This window comes from Anser brachyrhynchus (assembly GCF_964034855.1).
Source record: "Anser brachyrhynchus genome assembly, chromosome: 12".
Taxonomy (NCBI): domain Eukaryota; kingdom Metazoa; phylum Chordata; class Aves; order Anseriformes; family Anatidae; genus Anser; species Anser brachyrhynchus.
The window spans coordinates 18780502-18806125 of NC_137707.1; the positions used below are offsets into that span (position 1 = coordinate 18780502).

Consider the following 25624-nt stretch of genomic DNA (forward strand, 5'->3'; position numbering starts at 1 on the left):
AAGAAAGTTTGTCCGAAGGGCCACTGGCTCTCTCAGGGAACAGAAGACAGTAGATAATGAGCAGAGCTAAAAGGTGAGAGGTGTCTTCTAGTTCAGCTCTGTCTTGGTCAAATTCTTGATCCTCCTTGATCTACCTAGTTCTTAGGTAGAGCCAGTCCTCGTTTTCCTTTCAATTACAGCTCCATCCTACTTTTCTGTCCCTTCCAGTTTGTGGAGTTTAATCCTCTCTGTTCTATTTCAGTTGTATTTTTTTTCTTTGCTTTCATGACTCAGGACTTTTTTTTCCTCTTTTCCTTCATGCTATGTCATTTCTTCTGGCTGGAGTGGTGTCCTCCTTTTCTGAGAGGAAACGTCAGCCCTGCAGGAGGATTAAAGGAGATTTTTAAATAAATTCCCATGGAGCCTCTACCCCTTGCAAAAACTGGAAGAAAATGTCAGTGAGTTTCAATTATAGCGAGCTTTATTTCTGTACAGTATAATTCGTAACGTTATCAATATCTATAAAAGCATAAAGAAAAGATGGCAGTAGGAGTTACAAAAAAAAAACAAACAAAATCAAAAGTCTTATTAAACTTCAGAACACTGTAGAAGAGGAGAAAGGCTCAGGGTCAGAACCACAAATCAGAGGCTATTCTAGAAAAAAAACAACTTTGTAAAGATACAACAGTGAAGACAGAAGATGGAGGAAGCCCCCCCGAGCCAGCAAAAGAGAAGCTCATCTAAGCCAGTTCTAACTGAATAGTTTAGGAACTGAAGGGGTAGAGAGTGCTTGGCAATTTTGGCTTACATTGTGTGCAGAAAGAAAACATAATCACAAACTTTCCTCTGGGTGAAGGGGATCAGAGACACACTGTCAATTTGACTATATTATTGAGACAGTGTTTAAAAAATAAACAAACAACCCTGCAGCTTTCTCTTCAAAATTCCCCTCTGTAACAACAAATAAAAGTAGTCCAAAATTTAAATCTCAAACATCTCAATCAGTCAAAACCTAGACAGAATAAAGCATGATAGATTCTTTAAAGTTAGTAAATGTGTCAGAGGTGAGATTGCAAGGTCTCTTCTCCTTTAATGAACATGATTAAAACCACGGGGCTTCCTTTCCATAGCACCTTGAGAAGCAAATAACACAATAGAGAACTGCATCAATAAGGTTACGTGCTCCATTCTTAGTTAACACTGCCTTTCGTACCAACTCCAGCTGCTAGTAGCAGGTTACAGGTCTGGGTAACTTCTGTCTGTTTCTCCAGAGTGGAAACGTGTCCGTCACAAGTGGGGAGCTTCAACCTGCGGCATGGGCACAGTGCCTTGAAGGCTTACAATTGTTTGCTGAAATAAAAGCAGAACTGAATGAGATTTTTATGAGAGAGCATCAATAAGATAATGACAAGTTATAGCAAGAGCTACACCGTGTTTAGTTTCTTTGTCGTAGCGACGGCTACCATTATTTTGCCCTGAAGACTATTTTCAGGTTATTAGAATCTGCATAACTTTGAGTGAGTTGCTTTTCAAGTTTATTTTATTGAGTCAAATGATAATTTGCATCAGTTCTCATGTGTAGGAATCACCGCTTCATTGCATAATAAATCTGTTTCCTTAAACATTGTGCCTAAGGCCTGTGCAGCATTATGGATCGTTACATTTGAAATAAGGAGCGCTTCTTCTAGTTAAAAAGACTAAAGAAGTGATGAAGTGGGTGAAGCTTTCCTTGCACCTCGTGAGATAAAGGTTGCTGTTTTCATGTTCCCAGTTAACTGAACTGTTTTGACTCAAAGAAAGACTCAGTTTGGGAAATGACAAAGAAGCCTTGGATAAAACAGTGGATTTTTGATTTGATTAGTATTTCAGGTTGATACTGATTCAGAGTTGTTACTTCTACTTGGACCTGGCAATAACTACTTGTTTTCTTTTGCTAGCAAAATACTGGGCACTTAAGACAAATCCATGTTACTAATATTAGGGTATTCAAGACTTTTTCCTTGTCAAATAAGCAAATTCTTGGTGTGGCTTTTCAAAACTCAGATGTTTAATTTCGCTTTCAAATTTTCACAGTGCTATCTCTGTAAGCTGATCCATTTGTAATTTGGTTAATTCCAAATGTTCTTCTGCAGAAACACGGAAACTGGAGATAAGATACCTGTCCCAGGCTAGAGAATTGAAGAACAAAATCTGTGCATGCTCCCTGGTAGGTCCTGGTGTGTGTCAGGGCTGTGTTGTCAACCCCACAGACCCCAATGTAATTCCCAGCTCATGTGATACCACCTGCTAATAGGAACTGCTCTTGCAGAATTCTGCTAGCCATAATAAGGTGCACATTGTATACAAATAAAAACAGCTCAGCTTTATTACCTGGCTTGCATGCCTGGTAATGAATAGAAGGAAGGCTCACTCCTTCACGAACAGCAGAATTTAATATAGTCTCTTCCTGGAGTTGCACCAGTGGGACTAAAAGTTTATCTCAGCATTCCAAGGGCAATAAAAATCTAAATTTAAACTCAAAATGTCTTACTGGGGCAAGAGTACCCAGAGGCTATGTACTCTTCAAACTTTGTTTAGGTCATAACTGCTTATGTAAAGTTAGTTTATACCAGCTAGTTAGTTTTTATGTTTTTGAGCAGTATCTTCATTACAAAGGAGAGACATATCAAGTGGACGGGTTGCATATGAAAGTTCAGCTCTGCTTTACTACTGCCTTTAATTTAGCTCCTTACTGCTTAGCGCATAGCCATGTGAAGAAATCCCCAGCTCTTAACCTTCATTTTACATATGCCTTTAATTCTCTTCTGATTCATTCCCATAGTTAGACAGCTCAGATATTTGGGGCTTAAGGTTAATATGAAAGGAAGAGGTGGGAAAGGTACCAGCTGAAGGCTGGCAGTAGCAGGGAATCTCCTGGTAGCTGGTCACGGATTGGGAAGACTGCGTGTTGAAAGTAACAAGATGCTGGCCAGTGGGTTTTTAGTTCAGAGCTTTGATGGCCCAGTGGTGGCTTGTTGTCTTTACCAGAGTGTCAAAGGAGGGGATAGGAAGCGGGGAAGCTCACTGCCATTTCTGCAACATGAATATGAGTCAGACAGGTTGAGGAAACCAACTGGAGGTTTTCCTGAGGTCGTATAAAAGATCTGGTAGCCAGGACATCCATCAAGCACTGTATGAGATCGTGAGTCGCTGCAGTCCATATCCTAAGACCCTTATGAGCCCTCTTTGTCCTGGAAGGGGTTTGACTGTTCGGTTTAGCCACCAGAAAGGAGAAGTGGACGTAAGGGGTGTGGGAGGGCGTCGTTTTGGTGATAAAACTTGAGGGGAAGCAGTATTCTCACCTATTGCCCCTTTGTAGCCATTTTCCATCTCTGCGTGCAGCTCCCCTTTGTAGGAACACAGCCGTGCTGCCACAAAGCAGGCAGGGGGACGTCGCACAGAGCAGGTTCCAAGGGCAGAGCTGTGTGCCACAAATGCTTCCACGAGTGTGGCTGGCAAAGCCCCTCAGCCTGACTTGGAGAACTGAATGTTGCAAGTTTTGTCAGGACAGATTATCGACGTGGGCAGCCATGGGATGTGAAATGTGCTGGTTGTAGGTATCCCTCCTTTTCCTTCGGCTCAAGGTTATGGGCTTCAGATGTCTTGTGTGGCTCTATTGCTCTCAGGTTGCATATCCTTAGCTTCTTTTGGGTTAGAGAAACAGCTGCTGTTGTATGTCTGTAGGGAGTGCAGAACAGTTCAGGGGAGATAGAGTGACGTTGGGACATCTGGCCAGAAAACTGGCCCTTGTAGCCTTGGAGGGAAGTGTCAAAAAGCCTAGTGGTTGCTTTGGGAACACTTACCTGTGGTATGCCGACCACTGCATTCTTTTCTTGGGTAGGCGTTGAAAATGTCATGTTTCCAGTAACACCATGTGACGATGGCTTAGCTCCTTGCTACTATACAGAAAAGCTGAAATCAAAACTCTGATAACGTACTTGAAGGTTTGGCTATGCTTATATGTATGCTAAATAACTTCCTCTGACTTTGGTGAGAGAACCTGCAAATTTACAAGCATTTGAAATTCTCACAGGTTCTGGGTGACTCTGGGTAATCATTAAAGTTGTGTGTGAACAATACCAGCACATCTATTTACTCTGTTTGTTCATTCTTTGAAATAGTTGTGCTATGGGGAGCACGCACAATATCTTTAAGGTATTTGATATGATGGCAAAGATTAGGAATTACAGTGGATCAGACTAAATTACATAAACGTACCTCTTGTTATTCAGAAAAGGTCAAAAAATGTTTCAGTATATTGGAGGAATAATATGCATATGATGTAATCTCCAAAACTGACAGTCTCTGAAACTATGGATGAGTATCAGCACAAAGAAAATAGTTGAAGAGAAATCCTTGCCTTTTATAAATGTCGAGATATATTTACAAATCACCTTATGTAAGTCTCCTGATAAATGTTCACACTTCTTTTTGAAGCTTCCTCTTTTTCCGTCAGCTGCTGCTTTATGTACCATTTGTCAATTTTGTCTGCTTTCCCAATTCTGCTTAGATTTCCTTTCATCTTTTGATACCTGCCTCACCATGACTGCTGAATCTTTCTAATTTCCTACACTTCTTGCATTTACTGACATTCAGCCATTTGCATTGCTAATTTTATTTTATTTTTTGCAGACCCACACCAGTGTTTTAAGACAGCTATAGTTGTTTGTTGTTTGGGCACTGAAATCCCCACCAGTCACATTTCCTGTGGTAGGCAGATGTGTAGGATTTCCTCTGATGTCTGTTGTTGTCCAGGCTTCCAACCAACAGAGCCACAGCTGACTCAGCATTCCTGAAAACTGAAATTGCTGTGTGCTTTCATCCTTTCCTTGAGTATCCTGCTTCACACATACTATATTCAGAGGTTTTTGTTAGTTTTTATATAACATTTTTCCAGGATAGTTCGTCTTCACCACTCTGCCTGTGTAAGACAGCTTTCCAGCAATGAGCAAATGTTGGCTGTTCTCTAGTTCTATTCGTGCATGTGTCAGTAGTAGTTACCACCATGATAGTAAATAAAATAAAATAAAAAATGAATTTATTATTGAGTAGAGCTGTTACTTTTAACTATGGACATGCTAGGGCCTTTTGAACAAAATGTTGTTGGTTTGGATTGTGTTAAGATTGGACGAACATCTAGATGTTTCCAATCTTTCGCAAATATATTTAGGTTTCTATGAGAAAAAAGATTTCTGTTTCTCTTCGTTCTCTCTTTTATGTGCATTATTTTTGCTCCAGCCCTAACTGTATGAGCTGTACAAATTACACATTTTCAAAGCAAATGAAACATCAGTTACAGCCATATAAACTTCTCTGGGACATAGCTCCTTCCTTGAAATTCACTGAAGACATCGCTTCTGGGAGCAAAAAATGTATTTGTTCTCTGTGGCACTTTGTTGTTTGGCTTCTTTGAAAGAGCTGGTTGGGGAGCTGGTTGTTTCTGATGGCAATAGCGGTTGCTGCAATCTCAGTGAAGTATCCAACTGTGGCTTTAAGGTGAATGTATGGCATAAACTGTAGCATGAGTAACTTTTCTGTAATACATTAAACTTCACCAATTTGTTTCACAAAGACACGTAATTCTATACTGCTGTTTATAGTTGGTATCGTGATCAAGTACTCATCCTTTCTGACTTGCATGACTTGCAATTACTTTTTGTATTTCTTCTTAAATATTATGTTATTAATATTATACTGCATATTATTCTCCATTGTTTCACTGATTTATTTTTACTCACAGGACCGACAGTTGCAGCTTCTTATGTTTTCAGATTTACTACAAAAGAGCAAACATTTAGAGCTGTGCCAACACGACTGCGTGCATCAGAATGTCTGTTTACATGTGCAGAGGCCTAGTTAAACACCCTACTAGCCACATGCACGTTTTCCAGTACTACGTAGTACCTGTTGATTGTATGCAGACATGGTGCAATGGTTGATGCTACAAACATGGTCCTCAGGAAGTATATAGAGAAGATTAAGTTATTTATTACTTGCCATTAAAAATCACAGAGCTACTAGAAAAGGGAAAATAATCAGCTTTAGTATCTTTCCCCTTCTCTTAAATATTATTATAATAATTAACTTTTAATCTGTAAGTTCTTTATAGGTCATTAGTGGTAAAACTCTGCATATATGTGCCTGTTTCAGAAAACAATTCAGTCCATAATCTCATAATGTTGAATTCTACCTGGCAGGTTTATTTGAACTTAATTTCTTTTTCTTCTAATGCTGTTAGCTTGAGAGTTATGAGACAGGCATCACCTGACAGCACCAGGGGAAGGATAGGTATTGGCAATGGCATAAAAGCCGAAGAGGGGGAAAAAGAATAGCCATTGTAGCATTTATCAGTATTCTACTAATAGTCTGCTCAGACACAACTCTGGAATAAAATAGACATTCATACTGCAATTTCTTTCAAAGGTTGAAGCTATTCATCTGCAGGGTTACAAGACAAAAGTCTAAACCTTCCAGATATTATAGCTATTTTATTGTATTGTTATAATAAGAAGAAACACCTTAGAAACCATTTCCTTAAGTCTAAATATTCCACCCCCAAGCCTCTTTGGAGGGAATGTGGATGCAGGCAGCTGACTTTCCTAGAATGCATTTTAAAATAGTTGACGACTTTACATGTGAAAAGAAAACCAACTATAGCCAAACATTCCAGACAGGTAATGGAGGCAAGAGGCTTTTCATTTGGGGCTTGATAGACCATCCGCTGAAGTATACAGAAAGGCTCCTGTTGGTTTCCATATTTTTGTTACTGTCATTTCAGTGAAGGAGCATGGTTTAGTGTGGGCAACTAGGTAAAGAGATGCTCCACAAGAACTCATCCTTTTTCACTGTAGAAGAGACACGAGCAACAGGGTGGGAAAGGAGTTTTCAGTCAAGTGTGAGTTTGGAAACTCACTGGACATATTTCTGCGTGAAGGTAATGCAATAACCATCGAGGCCATTGTAATTCTGATCCTGGGTGGCAGAATTTTGTCCGTGGTGTTAATAAAAGAGCTCTCTCCTTTTGTACAAAGTGATTGCTGAGCAGGGAGAAAGAATTTCAATGGGCAAGTAAAATGTCATATTTTACAAACTCTATAATGTCCAAAAATACTCTTCAAAATGGGTTATATTTACCCAACAGTTTCTTCAAGAAAAATGTGGTGCTTTTCATGTACTCATATATTCAATTCTTATATTTTATTGAGGTCAATCAGTCTGTTTTGTTTTAAGTTTTAGGATGCGTTGTGAGGATTACAAATGAAGGGACGAACATTTTGAATTGAGAAATTAGCCAGAATTTCTAATTCTGGTTGAGAAAATGAAGTAAAATATTTACTTATATAGAAAAGCTGTATTTTCTTCCAAATATTTAAACAAATGTTTGTTCTTTTGAGAAATCCTGTTTTCTGAAGTGAAATGTCACTGAATTTTCAGTTGGAATATTTTATTCTTATAACTGCAGAACAGAGACAGTTAACTGGGATCCTTGATAAAGCCTATTCAGTCAAAATATTAGAACACTGGAGTGGGTTCAGATTACATTAGAAAGTACTTGTCATATTCAATATTACTGCCAGAGAAAAGATGATGAAAAAATAAGGAATACCATATCAGTATTCTCAGTTGTAAGCTCTAGGTATTATTATTTTATGGATTTTACATCATTCATTCTTCTATAGTCACTCATGTATGTTTAGATTTGTGCAAGGTGAATAAGAACATTTAAACATAGTACTATTTTTCCATGGAGTGGTTTTCCATGGTTAAAGTTAAAAGTGATAATTGCATTGTATTTTTAAAGGCAAGTAGCATTTGGAAATATACAGGAACTCTGCAATAATTACACTGATGTCTTCTGCGAGTTTCTGCTGTTCTCACTAGCTAGCCCTTGAAGGGAAATATTTTGTGTGCACGTTTCTGTTGTCTGCCTTGTGTCAGAAAATGCATGTAAAATGCTAGCAAGTCTGACACCTACTTTGTCTCCAGTGTTTTCCCTGTGTAAATGACTACCCAGCTGCATGGAAATAGGGAAATGTCTCCTGTTTCAAAGAAAAGTTCCAGCTTTCTGTAGGTTATTCTCAGCTGAAGTCAATGAAAAGGAATAACTGGGCATGTTTTATGTCAGGTAAACAGGTATGAAAGTCTGAGAGATGAACTCAGTACTCCTTTTTTTTTTTGGTGAAAGTTACACTACAAGTAAAATGCATCGATGAAATTAGATTAAATTCTCCCCACCATTTCTGAGAGAGATTTTGCCTTTTTTTCATCCAGTTCTGTGGGCAACATTGAGGTTTCCACTGTCCTGAAGTTTTTCTCTCTTTGATAGCTGCTGTAAAGGAGGGACTGTTCTAATTATGAATGAAGAATTTAACATTTAACATTACAAAGGTAAAATGGAAACTCATTTACAAGAGAGTAAGTAAGCTTTGTCAAATGCACTTTTGTATTGAAATGTTTTAGAAAAATCTCTCACTAAAGATTTTTTAACACAGAAGCGTAGGAATATAATTTCCTTTTTTGACATGCTTTACCTTTGCAAAGTTACTGGGCTGTTGACAGGTACAACAAGACATATGCTACGCTTACACGCTATTAGTGCAGTTGGCTTTGAAAAATGTCTAATGCATTGGCATATCTGACAATTTAAGGTATTAGTTAACAGTAAGACTCTGTAAATAAAGTGAATTTTAGCTACAACTGCTGACTTGAGCATTCAGTCAACATCTGCAGTACAGGGCTGAACTATATACAACAAATAATGCCATTTTATGCTATGGAGATGGAAGCTGGCATTATACGGTGTGTATGGCTCAGTCTGAAAGCAGTGATAATTGCAATATATTGAAGTTTTGCATTGTAATAAAAATAGAGACCATTAGTGGATACCATTTATGTCATTAGTATTTAGTGGCTGTGTGTTGCAGCTTTTTTAGTGCTCATAAAACTGTCTCTGCTTGCAGATATGTGACAACACTGATATAAATTTAAATGTTTAGAAATCCATAAGACATAAAATATAGATAGTAAATAGGGGCATAACGTTATAGACAAAAACTTAATAATTTGGCACACAAATGTTTATATATTTGCATGTCTAGTGCAGAGATTAGCATTATGGTGATCACATTTATGCTACAGAAGACCTTGATTAAACAGACAATAACAAATAAGATAAAACTGAAGCACAGCAGTGGAGAATTCTTTCAGGTCCCCTAGAAGAGAATTTGTAATGTTGGAAGGTACATCCTCTACATATGTCTGGTGGGATATTGGGTTTTCTCTTTATAGACTTTGTGCTAGTTATGGCACCTGTTCCACTAATTAGTATTACAGTTGTTCCTTAGAAGCAATTATGTTAATTAACCAATAAAAGTGAGAAGAAGGCTGTTAGGGAACCCTGAGATTGAGATTGGCCGACACTTCTTTAATAGTAATGGAGCCAGCCAGCATGGGGAAGATCGTCTAACATCTAGACGAAAACGGCAACATCTTGCCAGGAATTTGGAGGCTGGCATGAGGGCTGAGGAAAGATGTCTTTGGAGAGTGTGGTGGGAGGAGCCCAGGAGCAGAGCACGAGAAGATTTCGCTAAATACCAAATGCTATATGTTAGCCAAATATGCGATCCACGTTGTTTGGACTTCCTGGTGTAAGATTTTTTGTTTAAGAAATTCAAGAAATTTGGAAGCCTATTTTCACTTCGATGCAGAACATCTCTGGGAAAGCCATCTCCTTTTGATTTCAGGAGTGTGAGTTTTCAGTCCTTCTAGGATCTTTTAGAGGTTCCCACCACAGTTGGTTTTCCTTTAAGAGACTACCCATTGTGCTTTACTGTCCATTTTTTCTGTCAGTGATGGGTTTAAAATGAGAGATTCTGATACTTGTCTTCGGCATGCTCCGTCCCCATCTTCTTCAGCTCTGACCTTTACATACTGGAAAAACCCTGGAGGTTTCTCATAGAGCTCTTGGGGGATATGGAACTCAAACAAATTACACAGCTCTAAGGGAGAACACAGAAAACTATAAAAACACTTCAGTCATGAGGAGTGAAGTGACAGGAAGCAGTGTTAGAAAAAGTATCTTTCCAATTAAAGTTCCTTTCAGAGCACTTTTCTCTATTTTTAATTCCGTGTATGTGTGAATGTTTTGGAAACATTAGTTTTGTGTTTCAGAAGAAAAGAAAACCTTTGATAAACCTTCTGAATCTCGTCATTAAACAATGATGGGTGAGCTGGGTGGGAAAAATAATAGTAGAAATGGTGGTGGGCATGAACATTTGCAGAAGGCTTATGGCTCACCTTAATAGATGCTAAGGTTAGAAAATCAGATGCTCTTCAGAAGCTCAAGTAATAGGCAGAAGTGAAACATAGGCCTTCTGTACAGTGAATGTAAATAACTCTTTCTGTGGTGCCTACTGTTTCTTACAACCTAACTATGGAAAGTGTTACACTGAAAATCTTATTGTTCCTTTACAAAACATATTTTTGTCTGTTTATCTGTTCAAAACAGACTGAAATGTAAATCTCTAAAATGCTTTCCATCTTCAAAGCATTCAGTGCAGCTATTTATATTAATGTAAATTCTGAAATCTTTTTGGAACTTTTTATTTTTGATTGCAGGATTCAGTGTCACTTCTTAGTACATTGAATACCGACGGCTTTGAACATACAGTATGGCGCACAGCGATAACGTCGCTATGAACGCTACCCCGCTGAGAGACAATTCTAAAGGAAAAGTGATATGTTGAATGATATGTTTTATATTGAGGTTGTTGGTTGATTTTGGAATTATGGGAAATATTAAAAAGGATAAGAATTCTTTTAATTCCTCTGTACACCGCTAAATTGCTTGTTGCTTTATTTATCCAACAGATATCCAAGAGAAGAAGCCACTTTCTGAAGCCATTCTGTACATAGATTTGTACTAAAAGCACTAAGGGACTGAAATCATAATACAGCTAAATGGGTGAGTTTTGCAGTAGAGACTGTTACGTTTGACTGGGTCTGTGAACGGTTATTAAAAGCATATGAAAAGGAAGCATATGTATTAGAATGATCTTAGTGGGCTCTCTAAAATCTATTGTGTTGTAAGGCAGAAAACTATTTAGGTTTCTGGCAAAACATGGGTGAATCTGACAAAATGCTTTACTTCAAAGAATTTGCATTGGAATAACTATAGTTACCATACAGCCCTATAATAAATCTGAGTGTAGCATATTCCATTAAAAAGGACTTGCATATGTAATGTTTTGAGTTGGAAGAGAATGTTGAAATGGTGGCACTTTAAAGTATCTGTAAGGCTATATAAGCAGATTTCCTTATTCTTAATAATGTTTTTTTTCTCTTGTATTTTCTTATATATCTGTTTTTTTCAGTTCCCTTTTTCTCTGACTGCTAGGTGATACTTGGTATCAAGTTGCTCTCTTGTACTTTCTCATGTCTTGCAGGTAGACAGTGTATCATCCCAGATTCTTATGGGACAGTCAGCCTTATTAGGTTACCCAGATTGCTACAGGTCACAGCTGAGATGTATTAGTGGAATTTAATAGGAAAGCTTGCCCAGTATAGGCTCAGCTGTTTGTACTGCTTGTTATTGCTTTCATGAGAAGCACAGGAGATTATTGAAAGATATGTTTATAAAGTGTACAGTGCAGTACAGCTACAAACCAGCTTTATGCCAAATTAGGTCTTGAACCTGAATGGATTCAGGCATCTACTGCAGTGTAGATTACAGTTCTCTGTGTGACCCCACACATACAGGTTGGCCTCCTCCTGGCTTATTTAATCCATCTGCAAAATTGAGAAAAGCAAGTACCTCAGTGAAAAAACAGGTACGCATCTGGGCCCAACTGTCCTGGGTAAATAAATTACAGCTAAAGCAGTGGCTCAAATGAAGGGATAATAAAGAGGAAATGCAAGTCTCTTTGTCTCCTACACACATTTATCATTAACCTAGTGCTGTACTGTGTTTACATTTATTGGGTATGTTTAGTCTCAGTGGACTTCCAGCAGAACAGATGTGGAGTCATCACCTTTCCCTGTAATTCAGTACGCTAGAAGCAATGTGTGGTTAGTCTTACTGGAGGGAACCTAGGCAGCAGGCTTTAGTGACTTGTGAATGAATCAATAAAGCATGTTCCTGTAGGTTTCTGAATTGTCTTATTCATTAAGAATGGAATTGGGCAGTGGAAGGTTGATTTTTGCAGCAAATCAGTGGCTTTTTTTTTTTTTCAGCAGTCCTTCATTTGGACACTAGATTTATGGAGTCACAAAGCTTCATCAAAATATTATGCAGCATTTAAACTGCAACAAGAATGACAGTAAATAGTTTAAATGTCCCTTTTCAGAACACTTCTGTGAGCTCAGAATGACATGAGAGCTGATCTTTAGCTATCCCCATCAGTTGACTTGCATCACTGGAAAGGTGCTGAGCTCCCACAGCTGATGAATGTGGCTCACAGAGTGTCTGAAGGACGTAGGCAAGAGACACTTGGAAAGAGAAGCGTTCATGAAGAAATGTTACCCGTTGTCTAGGGATGTAACCGAGAGTCATGTCTTTCTATGTCATAGTGGCTTATGGCAGCCCTTGACAATTGAGATGTGTGACATGAAATGCTACTTGAAAAGCAGCCATGCTTTAGAAACATCTAAAGTGATAATGATTGTATAGGCATGGAACTGGTTTAAATTTTGGCAGAGTTTTAATTGTACTTATTTTTGCTCAGTCACCATATGGCTGTGAAGTTCTGAAAGAACTTACCTTTACAGATGTGTTTCACATGAAAATACTGTTCCTGCATGGTGCAACAGAGGCTACCTGGGTTTCAGTTAATTGAGTGTGGCAGTACGCCTTGACAGTGTGCTTTCAGGCTAGTGTAACTCGCCTGGGGGTAATGCAGTGTTCGTCTGGGAACCTGTGTTCTTCATGCACATGTGCGTTTCCAGCATTTTGAACCAATGTTAATTTCACACACAGACTGGGGACAGATAAGGGGAGTGCTGCATACACAGTTCTTAATTTTTTTTTATTTTTTTTTTTTTAAGTCTAATCAAGTAGGAATTTGGAACCCTCACATCCTGAGGGAGCTGGGGAAACACTGATGAGCCACAGTGCTGAGCCCAGACAAAAATCAGCTGAATCAAAATCAAGAGCAACATCAACAGTAATACTTCTAAGCACAGTGCTTTATTAAGAATTGATAAATTGCCAGGCATTAGTTCCTAGATAGATACTGTTGTAAGATGTTAGCTAGCAGTAAGTCATTATATATTCTAAAACAAGTCTAAGCCATGTGTGTTATCATAACATACCATCACCTGTTACGAATATTTAGCTATATCTTACTTTTACATACCCACAGAAGATCATAATATTCTCCAGTAATTCTCATGAGAGGCAGTTACAGTAATTTTCTAGTAATTACTGTGTAAGTATTGATTAATGTTACCCACATATAAAACGCTTAGGAATCATTCATTTCTTGGTGTCAGCCTGAATCTTGATTCTGCCCTGTTGGTCTCTGTGGGGCACCTGTATAGACAGCCTTCCTAGTTGACTGCAGGAGCATGCACAGTTGCATTTATCGCTGAAGGATGCCCATAAATACTGTACATACAAAGTAAACATGTTACAACTCTTGTAGCGCAGTAACAGATGCTGGTGGTAGAGTGCCTCAAAAGGTGGGTTCTAGTTCAGTTTTCTCCGTTATGTAGTCATAATTTGTGATACTGCTTTTGCATTGTTGTGTTGCAAGCCTCAGTGGTCAGTAAGTTATTAAGGATGGTGAACTTTGCAGAATACAGAGGTTTGGCTGAGGTAAAAGTCTGAATAGTTCTTGAGAGCTTCATGAGAGGTGGGCTTTTCTGTGTTTTCAGGTGGGCATCTTCCCCTCCAAAGTGGATTATCAGTTTTTGTGGGGTGCTCTCCTTGCCCAAGAACAGGAGGCAGTGAGCTGCAGCTGTGCACTTTCTTTCTCAAACAGAGCGTTCCTTAGTTGGGATGAACATCAGCACATGTTTCTGAGGAGCTTTCCTAAGCAGGGTTTTAGCACTGTCTTTGATGTCCAGAGAAGAACACCGCTCTAGCCTTGTAGCATTCTCTGGAGCAATTCATAATACAGTAGCCATAATTAAGGGTCATGTAAGAGAGGAATAAGAGACTGGTTGGTATTGTCATGTTTATAGAAGAGCTTATAGCTTATACAGCTCTCACTGGAGATGAACTGATAGCTGTCACTCTGGGAACTGTTTTTACACTAGCTAAAGGGGAGTTGGTGTACATTATTTATTTAGACTTTTACAGGATCCATTGCAAGGGAGGCCCGGAAACTAAAAGTTGTATTCTTAAGAAATATCCATTTAAATTAGTGAGTATATTGTTTGAATGGGGGCAAGGAAACTAGTCCAGAGTGGCTATTTTTTAAAAAAGAGAGATGAACAGAATTTTTCTTTTAAAACCTGAGTGTGATTAAATGAGAGGAAATGGAAAAATCTGGTAAGCTGGTTGCCCTAAAATTAGAGCTGTCCCTCAAAGCTGTGGGCACATTTTCTCTGTGTTAAACTTTTCATCGTCTCCCTGTGAGAGTGCCCCAGAAAGGAATGTACTTGGATCTGCTCAGGAGGAAGAGAACAGAAGTTGTACTTGACTCTGGACTTTGGTGAGTCCAGCAAGGTAAAAGACATACTAAAGATGTGAATGTATGCATGCAATTGTTTGCGTGTTTCTGAATGGTAGAAATGCTAATACTGCTGAGTCCAGCTGGGTTATAGTATATCAGCACCTTTATGGGCTCAAAATACAGAATACTGAGTCACTGCGTAGCAGAGAGAAGTTAAAATCAGTGTCTGGGGTGGGAGGGACAGGCTGACAGGCTCAATTGAGAAGTAAGATGCACTTTTGAGTGTGGGGTGATAAACACTAGTGTAAATGGGTGAGAGGAAATGATGGATTTTCCACTTACAGGTTAAGACTGGAAGTCTTTCAGGAAGATGTGTTTTAGTCAAGTATGTTGTGAGGCTTGATATAGAAGTAACTGAGTAAAAATATGATGTGGGAGGTCAGACCAGAATGTCTTATGGCCCCTTCAGCTCTTAAGGTTTTTAAAATGTTAAACAGAAATCTCTCTAAACTAAGGTTTGAATAGCACATCTCTGTGGAGTTGTAAATAGCTCAAACTCAAGAGCCATTAAAGTTTTAAATGCTTGCATCAACCCATGTTGCGTGCTTGAGGACAGAGGCCTTATAATCCTTGATTGTGTAATGGAGATAGACAAATAATGGACATGAACAGCTAAAAAAGACTAACGTGCCATGGATGAAAAGGAAAAGGAAATTCAAAGCATATTTAAAAATATCAAACTGTCATAAAAGGATAATAGTGTCTTCTGGCTTTGGTTCCACAGCTGGGCATTTAAAGCCCTCAAGTAAATCCTGCTGAAGTAAGGGGCTGAGGGAACAGGGAGTGAGTCCTTCGTAGTGAACTAGGACAAGGATAAGGCTGTTACTGACAAATGGTCACCTTTTCCATCTAAGGCTCTTGTTCAAGCCCTGATAAAATTTGAACCATAAAGGAAAGTAAATAATAAGAACTAGAAGGTTAAAAAAGAATACCCAATAAGAGAAATTTTTATTCTTGTTCTTCTTCTTCCTCCATTAATGCTCATGTGGGATTTGTACGAGCCTAGGAAATGTAAATGGAAGTGGTCCCCAATTAGTGATAAACACTGCTGCAGAGCTATAAGGTGGAATCGGATAAAGGCCTTTACTGAAATTCCCCAGGATGAAATAATGTCACTTCTGTCTGAATAGAAATATTTGTCAAAACTTGTCCTTTGGGGTGATAGTTTGTTAAAACAGAATGCCCAAACAGCAGTGCTGAACTATGCTATTTTAATGTTTTCAGGCAGAATGTTCAGTCAGTAAAAAAAAGTTAATTTTAACTTTCTGGATAGAAAAATAAAACATTTCAGTTTAAGAGATGATATTAAACTAAAATATACATACTTACCCAAACCAAAAGTCTTTTTACATTTCATTTCATGAAAACTTGAGGTCCCTTAGGCATTTCTAGTGTTTTGAGATCACCTTCTTACCTACATAGAACACTTGGTTGTGTCCCAGCTCTGCCTCAAAGGTTCACAGTTTGGCTTGGTTCACAATTGCCACAAGAATTAGTTTAAGACCAGAGCAATTAAATACTTTTTTATGGTTTATTATCAAATTCTAAATACAAAACAATTCTGACAAATGCTCTCAAAGAGATTAGACAGCTGACCTGCAGACTGTGCACTGCATTTGCTTACATATTTAAGCTATTAGTATTTCTATGAAGATACAGTTTATTAATTCATTGTTATTTTATTGATGTTCAATTGATGTCTTATTAAATGTAAATTAGATATTTGGCAATAATAATGTAATGGGATGAGGCAGGTGAGATTCCCCCAGGATAGTTTGTAATGAAGCTTCAAATTATTAATAATTCTAAGCTCATAAATAAATGATTAAGGGTAAAACAAATCCAAAAATTCTAAAATAAGCTATGAAAATATTAAGTGGTGGTAAACAGACACGTAATCTGCTGCGACTTCTGTGTGATAATGTATATTTGGCACTAAGTCACATAGGTCAGAATCATTCAATGCTCCCCAGTCTTTCCAAAACATTATTTAGGCAGGTATCTTCCCCTTGTATCCCATTATTATGCGGCACCATTCTGTTTGCAGACTTTTTGCCTTGCCTAGGAACACTGTTAATTTAATATGCTAAGCTGACCTCAGGGGCACTGAGATGACATGGCGGCAGCAGTCAAGTGCTGCAGTATATCCTGCTGTTAACAGCTGGGGAGACCGTGCACTTTTCTGGACAGTCAACTGAGAGCTCTTTGGGGAGAAGCAGGGAAGCTGGCTCTTTGAGCACACCGTATGTGTCAAGAAGGGTACGTCCTGTCCCTTAGCTATCTTTCCTCTTTTCCATGGAAAACATTTCCCAGGTACCGCTCTTATTTTCTTTAAAGAGTTAGCAACAACACCATTAGTGTCCCTCATCTGAGAAAAGAAAGAAAGGAGAAAATACGCTTAGGTAAGAAAAGGAGTGTAGAGGAGAACATTCTCTTTAAAGTATTTTCTCATAGGAGAAAAGAGGTGATATGGAAGAAGTGGTCAGTTGAACAAACTTTTTCAAAATGGCCTTCACTGTTGTTTGCTACCACTGCTCATTCATTGTTACTTAGCATTACAGTTCTTGTTTGGGTTTCTTGTTTTTGTTTTCGGGTCCCTAGCATCTATCGAAGGTCTTTAGAGAGCCAAAGTGTTCTTTCAGTAAAACCATCAAAGCTATCCCAGCCTGTAAAGACAGACCTAAATCTCAAGGGAGTGTTTAGTATCTGTATTTTCTACTCAGTGGGAATTGCAGAAACTCAGCACTTAAAATACTGCTGGTAGTTATAAGAGTTAAGTCACGTGGCAACTTAATACATATGAAAAATCTTAGTAACTAAAATTAACTTCCCGACATTTCCATCAGTGAAATAAGGGAAAACCGAATTCTGAAAATTTGGCCCCATGGCTGTAGTGTCACACATAAGTAGTGGTGACAGGCATTCAGAAGCAGATTTGGATGTACCCAATGGGGAATTTTGTCCCAAGGTAATTCTTCAGAGCTTGTTAGAGGGGTTTCCGGTACGCATGGAGCGGTTTGAGAAAAAAAAAAGGTTCAATTTTTTTTTTTTTAAATGAACAATGAGGTGGCTTACTCACTGGCTTAGACTTTCATCTAAAATTATATTCCAGTTATTTGATGATTATAGAATGGCCGAAGGGTTACAAACTAGAAAGTTGGCTTAATACAAGGTGCAGGAAAAAAAAATGCTGCTTTTCTGTTGAAAGACCTTGGTTGCTAGGAAGAGAGTATTCAAGTGTTTGCTTATGTTTCGCTGGGGTTTTTATCAGATAACACTGTGCCTTTTAAATAATGTTTTCTTAAATAGTGAAGCTATAACCTAATGAAGAAATTGCAGTAATCACATTTCCTCAAAAACAGAATTATGATCTCTCTGTAATTATAGCATGTATTTTTCAAACATAAATCTGCTGGCTAATATATATATATATATTTTTTTTTTGTAATTACAGATTTTGAAATCAGCTTCCTGTTGGGGGGGGGGGAATGCTGATCCCTCTCTCTAACAGGGTGGTAAGTACAGAGAAGTCACTTGCATGATTGGCAGCAGCCATAGCAAAATGACATTCTGTTTGGTAATTGGGAGTAGTTAGTCATGTGCATCTGTCAGGAAACCCACAAATACAGAAAGCAGATACAGTTTGAATCAGTCTTAATTTTTTTCTGTGATGTGCCAGTCTAGCATAGTTTGGTGAAACTGTTGGCAAGTTCCTGTCCATACGCAGATGATGCTTTTCTGGAGGGGGACATCTAAAGGAATTCCTTGGGTCACAAGGTTCCTGTTTCCCCTTCATCTGCTTGCACAGGCTGGGCTTGGAAGAAGGCCCTGCTCTGCCCTTGATGCTGTTTGCACACTCCTCAGATTACTTGTGACTCTTAGTCAAAATGGTAAGAAACTGTTTGCATGTTCCTTTTGCTGCCATGGATGTCAGAGCACTGTGAAAGATGAACAAATGGTTTGTAAGATCTCTGCCACTTTCTAATTTAGGAATAAGAGAAGTCTTGAGGCTGGTTTCACACTTGGGGCTTGTCTTTTTGCTGTCAAATAAATACTTCTTGTCCTGAAAGAAAATAAGATAAAAATAACTTCAAACACAGCTCCTTTTTATGCAGCCTTTTTGCAGACAAAGGTGTTATAATTGAGAGAACGTATCTGTCTGTGTAAGAACGGAAAGATTCTAATAGGCATTTAAGCTGTTTGGTGTCCTATGTGCTTCTGGTGTGTGTACATAAAACTGGGCACAGGGAATGTAGTACATATCCTGCAGTCTTCAGGGGCACCTAGAAATTTGTGATTCTGCATTTGCCTTTGTCTCGTTTTCTGTTACTGGTCCTGCATATCATAATTCAAAGTTACAAATGTTGAGGTGAAGTAGAGGATAACATAGTAATTGGTAATCAAAATGAAAGAGGAAACAAAAGAAAAGGCCAATAATGCAAGGCAATCATTAACTGCCAAATATAATTTGTCAAAGGTGTTCCTTCTAAATTAGATGGTGGCAGCATTTTACCAGATCAATATTCCCTTAGTGACTCCAGTGCAGTCTTGGTAGTTTTTGGCTAACAAATACGAAGAATTGTGGTATGTCCTATGTTTAAATTACAAAACCAAAAACTTGGTGAATTAGTAACCCTTAAGTGTGATCAGAAATCCCTGTAAGACTGGGATTGGCAGTGTCCAAGGTTTGGAACTGTTATGCATCAGAGCTATTGCTTGGTTATGAAGCTAGCCTTGTATATCAGTCACAACCAGAAGAGCAAAGCTCAACAGCAAACTGAGCTCGGTAGTAAATATTACAGCTCAAGGAACACATGCCCCAGTGCTTGATGATGTTAGTGGGAAAACATCTATTGACTTCATTTGGAGTTTGAGCTGCTTGTGAAAATAAGTACATTAAGTATTTTACCCAGATGTTCTTGCCCATCTTTTTCTGCACATCTTACCTAGCCTCATTCATTTAATTAACAACATAATGTGTCCTTGCTGCAGCTTTACACTATAATATATTCTAATTCAATTTTATTGTGGTGCAGCTGTATTTCCAATGTTGTGTTTTATTTCAAAATAGAAGGTAGGAATTGAGAAAATCGATGTCATGCAATAGAGTGGCAACCTTCTAATAGGTAATAGCATTTCAGTTACATTTTCAGAGGAGAAATGCTAATCTAGATATTTGCTGTATCATAGTAACCTGTTGACAAAAGCAAGCATCTCTTTGTTTCTTAACTGGCTTTCGTTAGTGCAATAGGAGTCCCAGACTTACTCATCTGTGGAGATGAATAAGCAACCTTTAAAAAATTTGTCCCAGGTCCAAAGAAACCCAGGCCCTGTGTTCTTTGGCCTAGAACCCAGGCATCTGGAGTCATAGCCAGCACAACTTACCTTTGAGACCAGCCTAAGTGTGCCTCTTCAATATCTCCTTGAAGGAAAGAGTCATATGTATGCACACGCACACACCTATGCATCTGGTAACTCCACACCTTGCTGAACACAGACCTGTGGTAGGAAGGTGCATCACAGCTGCATTCTTCAGATGAATATGCAAATTTTTGCTGCAACAGTTGAATATAACCTGACAATTATTCTCTTCAGTGTCTTGGGTTAATTCTATCTCTGGTTGAGTTTAGAATCCCCAAATGGTTATGTTATAGGTAAAAGATATCTGATAATTTAATAGGTCTTTTTATGTTGTTTTTTTTTTTTTCTTTAAAGCTATATTAATGTCATTTCTTAGGTGTCATTGCTGTCTCTTCAGTCCATTGTGAATCATGCGCACACAGCAGAGAAAGAACAGAACCCACCACAGCCCATGAATGGTAAGAAATTTCAGCTGGGTGACTGCGTAAGAGGTTTGCAAGACTGCCAGTAATTTTTTATATTCAGAGTTAAATAGAGCAATAAGATGGAATTTAAGCTTTAGTGCGATGGATTGAGGCTCTTCAGTCAATCAAATTATAGTTCAATCAGTTCATTTTAATCACTCCTCTGGAGAGAAGTAAACCCCTATGTTGAAGAATATGCAGCAATTTTATTGATGGAAAGTTTAATTGTTTCATTTTTCCTTACCGTCTGTAACACACTAGACTTTTAATCAGTGGGAACTGAAGTTATAATGAAGTAAAGTCCACTTTCCACAGTTCACAACTAGCTGAAAATAATTGGGTTGAGACTCCCATCCAGACAGTGTAATGCCTCTGGCATTTTCCTGAAAACTACACTTAATTGCTTTGCTGATGTTGTTAAGTGGTCCTGAGGGGGATGAAGTAGTAAAGCTGCCCACATATGCAGAGAAACAATACACAAAAAAAATGTCTTACAAGGTCCTTAAAGGAGGACCAACTGGTGACTAAAAGAAAATATATGGCCTTTTTTTTTCCTCCCTTCTCTATACCAGAGAGAGCACACAGAGAGGCTGATAAAATAAACCAGGGAAATTCTATAAACACTAACAGTATTTTTATTTAAAGACAGAAAGCTTGGGACTACAAGTACAGAACACGTCAACTCTTGCAATCAAACCTGCAACTCACTTGGCATTTTTACACTGAATGCCAGTTAGCGTGCTGCCTATCTTCAGCACCTTGAGTTGAGCAACAGATGTACTTGTGTCCCTACAGAGGGAGGACAGCTTGCTCGCTGTGCTCCAAAGTGGCAGGATGTGAGCCAGCTATGAGCTGAAAGCCTTGTCTGGGCATCAGTGGGACCAGCAAGTGTACTGCATTAGGCTCTAAAAATGGCCAGAGAAGGAATAACACTTCAGAATTGCTCCTTATTTAGTACAGTCACAGGGAAACCCTCCTCAGCTGATTAGTATTTGAGGCCTAAAATGATGGGTGACTCAAGCTAGACTCAAGCACATTTTGATGGAGAGACATTTAATAGAGAAAAGTACTAATTTAGGTCATATGAATTGGGTAGTGGGAGAAGGGAGGACAATAGGGCGAACTTACCTTCACACAGATTTTTTTTTTTTAAATTGTTTATTTACATATGTGGGCACAGCAAAATCCCTGGCAACAGCCTGGCCTTCCTCCAGGTGGCATCTGTGTAAAGTTCAGTATGGCCTTTGTTTATTGTATTCTTGCTTTCACAGGCTCTGAGCTGAACAACTGCCCTGCAAGAATATAGGAGAAGTTTAGGCACTGAATTCTAAAAGCAAAAATCCTAATAACGTCCTTTAACATCACATCTAAGCCGTTGGGGGGATCCCACAAGAACCTCCTTGACTCTCAGGTTAGTACCTTAGATTTTGGCCAGCAAAGCTCCCCAGGCACCTGAAGTGATGCTTTTTCCTTTAAAGTATGCTCAAGTCATTACAGAGCTTGAGTACCTCAGCATCTAACCCTGTACTGGCCTGACCAAGCCCCATAATATGCTTTCACGGAATCGTCTAGGTTGGAAGAGACCTCCAAGATCACCCAGTCCAACCTCTGACCTAACACTAAGTCCTCCACTAAACCATATCACTAAGCTCTACATCTAAACGTCTTTTAAAGACCTCCAGGGATGGTGACTCAACCACTTCCCTGGGCAGCCCATTCCAATGCCTAACAACCCTTTCAGTAAAGAAGTTCTTCCTAACATCCAACCTAAACCTCCCCTGGCACAACTTTAGCCCATTTCCCCTCATCCTGTCACCAGGCACGTGGGAGAACAGACCAACCCCCACCTCTCTACAGCCTCCTTTAAGGTACCTATAGAGAGCGATGAGGTCTCCCCTGAGCCTCCTCTTCTCCAGGCTGAACAACCCCAGCTCCCTCAGCCGCTCCTCGTAAGACTTGTTCTCCAGACCCCTCACCAGCTTGGTCGCCCTTCTCTGGACTCTCTCGAGCACGTCCATGTCCTTCTTGTAGTGAGGGGCCCAAAACTGAACACAGTACTCGAGGTGCGGCCTCACCAGAGCCGAGTACAGGGGGACAATCACCTCCCTAGACCTGCTGGCCACACTGCTTCTTATACAGGCCAGGATGCTGTTGGCCTTCTTGGCCACCTGGGCACGCTGCTGGCTCATATTCAGCCGACTATCAACCAGTACTCCCAGGTCCTTCTCCGCCAGGCAGCTTTCCAGCCACTCAACTCCCAGCCTGTAGCGCTGCTTGGGGTTGTTACGCCCCAGGTGCAGGACCCGGCACTTGGCCTTGTTGAACTTCATGCAGTTGACCTCAGCCCATCGCTCCAGCCTATCCAGATCCTCCTGCAGAGCCTTCCTGCCCTCGAGCAGATCGACACACGCACCTAACTTGGTGTCATCTGCAAACTTACTGAGGGTGCACTCGATCCCCTCATCCAGGTCATCGATAAAGATATTAAAGAGGACCGGCCCCACCACTGAGCCCTGGGGGACTCCACTAGTAACCGGCCTCCAACTGGATTTGGCTCCATTTACCACAACTCTTTGGGCCCGGCCATCCAGCCAGTTTTTAACCCAACGAAGCGTACGCCACTCCAAGCCACGAGCAGCCAGTTTCTTGAGGAGAATGTTGTGGGGAACTGTGTCAAAAGCCTTACTGAAGTCAAGGTAGATCACATCCACAGCCTTCCCCTCATCCACCAAGCGCGTCACTTGGTCATAGAAGGAGATCAGGTTTGTCAAGCAGGACCTGCCTTTCATAAACCCATGCTGACTGGGCCTGATCACCTGGTTGCCCTGCAGTTCTCCTATGCCCAGTTCTCCTATGGCAAAGTAGTAACCTCCCATACACTGGAACCGCTAGCCATATGTCAAGGAACTTGAGCTGTTGGTTTTGAGACTAGCACTGGGAATAGCCCATTGTGTCTAATTTAGTCTGTTTGCCTGCCACTGGGAGAACAGCTCAGCAACAGCAGTAGTCGTGCTCTGTTGTTCTTGGGGGGGTCCCTTTGTGAGACAAGTAACATGGTATGGAACAGTTACAGCAAATAAGGCCTATGTTTGGAAAAGCTGGGAGAATCTGTTTGGTTTTTATACTCTGAAGGACTGCAGAAACCAAGAAAATCTTCACTGCCGAGGAAAAGAACCTGAAGTGTGGCAGGCTGAAATGTGCCGGGCTGTTTTAGCTACTCTTCCCTGAGCCTTCTTCAGGAGACAGGTTACTGTCCCAGAAGGGGTAATGTGTCCCACAGCTGTAATGTAATACTGTACGGCAGAGGTAGCAAGCTGGCTCTCACTTGTAAGCAGATGTGCTTAGATTCCTGGGCCTAAATAGAAATAAGAGGGCGTGAACGCTTTGACACACCTTCACCTTATTTGGCATACTGTATGATTACAGCGTGGTACAGCCTCCAGAGGAAATCCAAAATACACCTTCCTGTACAGGCACAAATCTGACTGTTTGTCTGATAAACTGTTCACATGGAAAGACACGATTTGCATGGTTGGCATCAAAGCCAGTGTGTGTATTCATTAGTGGAAGCATGTCAGATAGCGTATGTCAGTAAGATGCCTTTGATATGTTGGTGTCTGGATAATTTTTTTGACCAGCTGAATGGCATATGTTTAAATGTAAACATCTGTTCTGTATTTGTACTGTCTTTATTCTTTATATTTTCCTTTGGCTAAGAGTTTGATTGAAACCCAGGAAAAAAATTGAGATTCATCCCATTTTTAAAGAAACACAGCTTTTGTATTATTTCAACGTGTAGCCAGTATGTTTGTTTTTCTATATGGGGAAGGAATTTAAAAGAGGATTTTTTCTTTTCCATAACCAAAACAAACTCGGTTTCCAGGCAAAATAAAGAAATTGATTTGGCTCTAAGTGTGTTAACTGAAAAGAATGTTATCCCTGTAAGAGGGGTGAGTTCCGTAGTAATGACAGTATAATGGTTTTATCCAGAAAGTTTTCTGATGCAGTTAAAGAACTTGCAGTGTAATTAATGACTTAATAAAGGAATGAAATAATACATTTGTTAGTCTATTTATTATACATGGTTGTAACTGAAAAGCCAGTGTCACAACAAAGGGATCTGAAAACAGTTATTACAGCTCATCAATCAAATGAGCCACTGGAGCATTGTTCATGATTCTATAACCAGCCTAAAAAGCACAGTTTGGTCCGAAGTAATGAACAATATCTTACTATTACAGCAAAATGACACGAGACATTAGAAACCAACTGGGAATACCTGGAGAGTGCAGAGCTGAGTGTCTAATGCTAAAGTACAGGAGGATCTTCAGAAACATTGCTAAGTGAGTGACTGTGTTGACTGACTATGAACTTACCAGCATGATGGCAGGAAGAGGCTCTTGAAGCAACCACAACAGAAAGTTGTGTACTGACAGCATTACAAGCATTTCTTTAGGAAATGTTTTGTTCAAGCATGCGATCACACTCTTGTGAGTGCCCCATGAATAGTGGTTTCTACCTTTTGATAGCAGTGAATAACAAATGTCAGCTCTTGGTGGACTTCTGCAGTCTGGTCTTTGTATACTTTTTGTATATGTTGGCCAATGCCTAAAATAAAGTAAAAACAACAAAAAAACACCATCACATATGATGTGAGAAAATTAAATCTATCGTAAAAAAGAACACCCAAAGCTTCATATCGTAGTTATTGCAGCAACACAGAATCACAGCATTTCATAGCAATAGCTTAAAAACAAAACAATAAACAAAGCAAACAAACAACAAGAAAAAACACACTACCAGCTGAGTAGTATTGGTGCCACTAACTAGTTGTTCAGTTTAAAAAACTATTATAATAAAGCCCAAACTGAGCTGCTGCAATGGTAAAACCTTATAAACCTTATTCCTGGGAACTAGGAGGAGGCCAGCCAGGCCGAGGTGCCTCGGAATCAGTGCCATCTTGTGGCTCTTCATGATATTAAAAAAAAATTTAAAATAAAACCCACACCTCTGCTACAATAACTGCAGATGTTCTTAGGATCGACCAGAGTTAAAAACAAACTGCATGTGGTAAATGATTTAAAACATAGTAAGGCTATGTAAATT

General features: G+C 39.4%; 2 protein-coding genes across 21 annotated transcripts in view; one reads left to right on the top strand and one right to left on the bottom strand.

The window, feature by feature from the left end:
- LOC308176367 (uncharacterized protein) overlaps positions 1-22315 on the top strand; it is a gene marked incomplete at its 5' end in the record, with an annotated part of 32180 nt that extends 9865 nt beyond the window's left edge. The window contains 3 exons of the mRNA XM_080551990.1: positions 10888-10981; positions 20431-20512; positions 21790-22315. The remainder of the gene's footprint in view (positions 1-10887; positions 10982-20430; positions 20513-21789) is intronic.
- LOC308176790 (uncharacterized protein) overlaps positions 15369-25624 on the bottom strand; it is a 259830-nt gene continuing 249574 nt past the window's right edge. For 10 of the 20 annotated variants that reach the window (XR_013938602.1, XR_013938603.1, XR_013938604.1 and 7 more), the window contains 4 exons: positions 24895-25126; positions 21647-21810; positions 20079-20192; positions 15369-18756 (listed from right to left, as the gene is read on the bottom strand). Coding sequence is in view for 6 of the 20 variants with exons in the window: in XM_080552993.1 (XP_080409119.1) it covers positions 18559-18756; positions 25038-25126 (287 nt within the window). In the remaining 14 variants the exon portion in view is untranslated. Of the gene's footprint in view, positions 20249-21646; positions 21811-24894; positions 25127-25624 lie in introns of all 20 variants that reach the window. The other 10 variants (XM_080552993.1, XM_080552994.1, XM_080552991.1 and 7 more) reach the window with 5 other exon arrangements.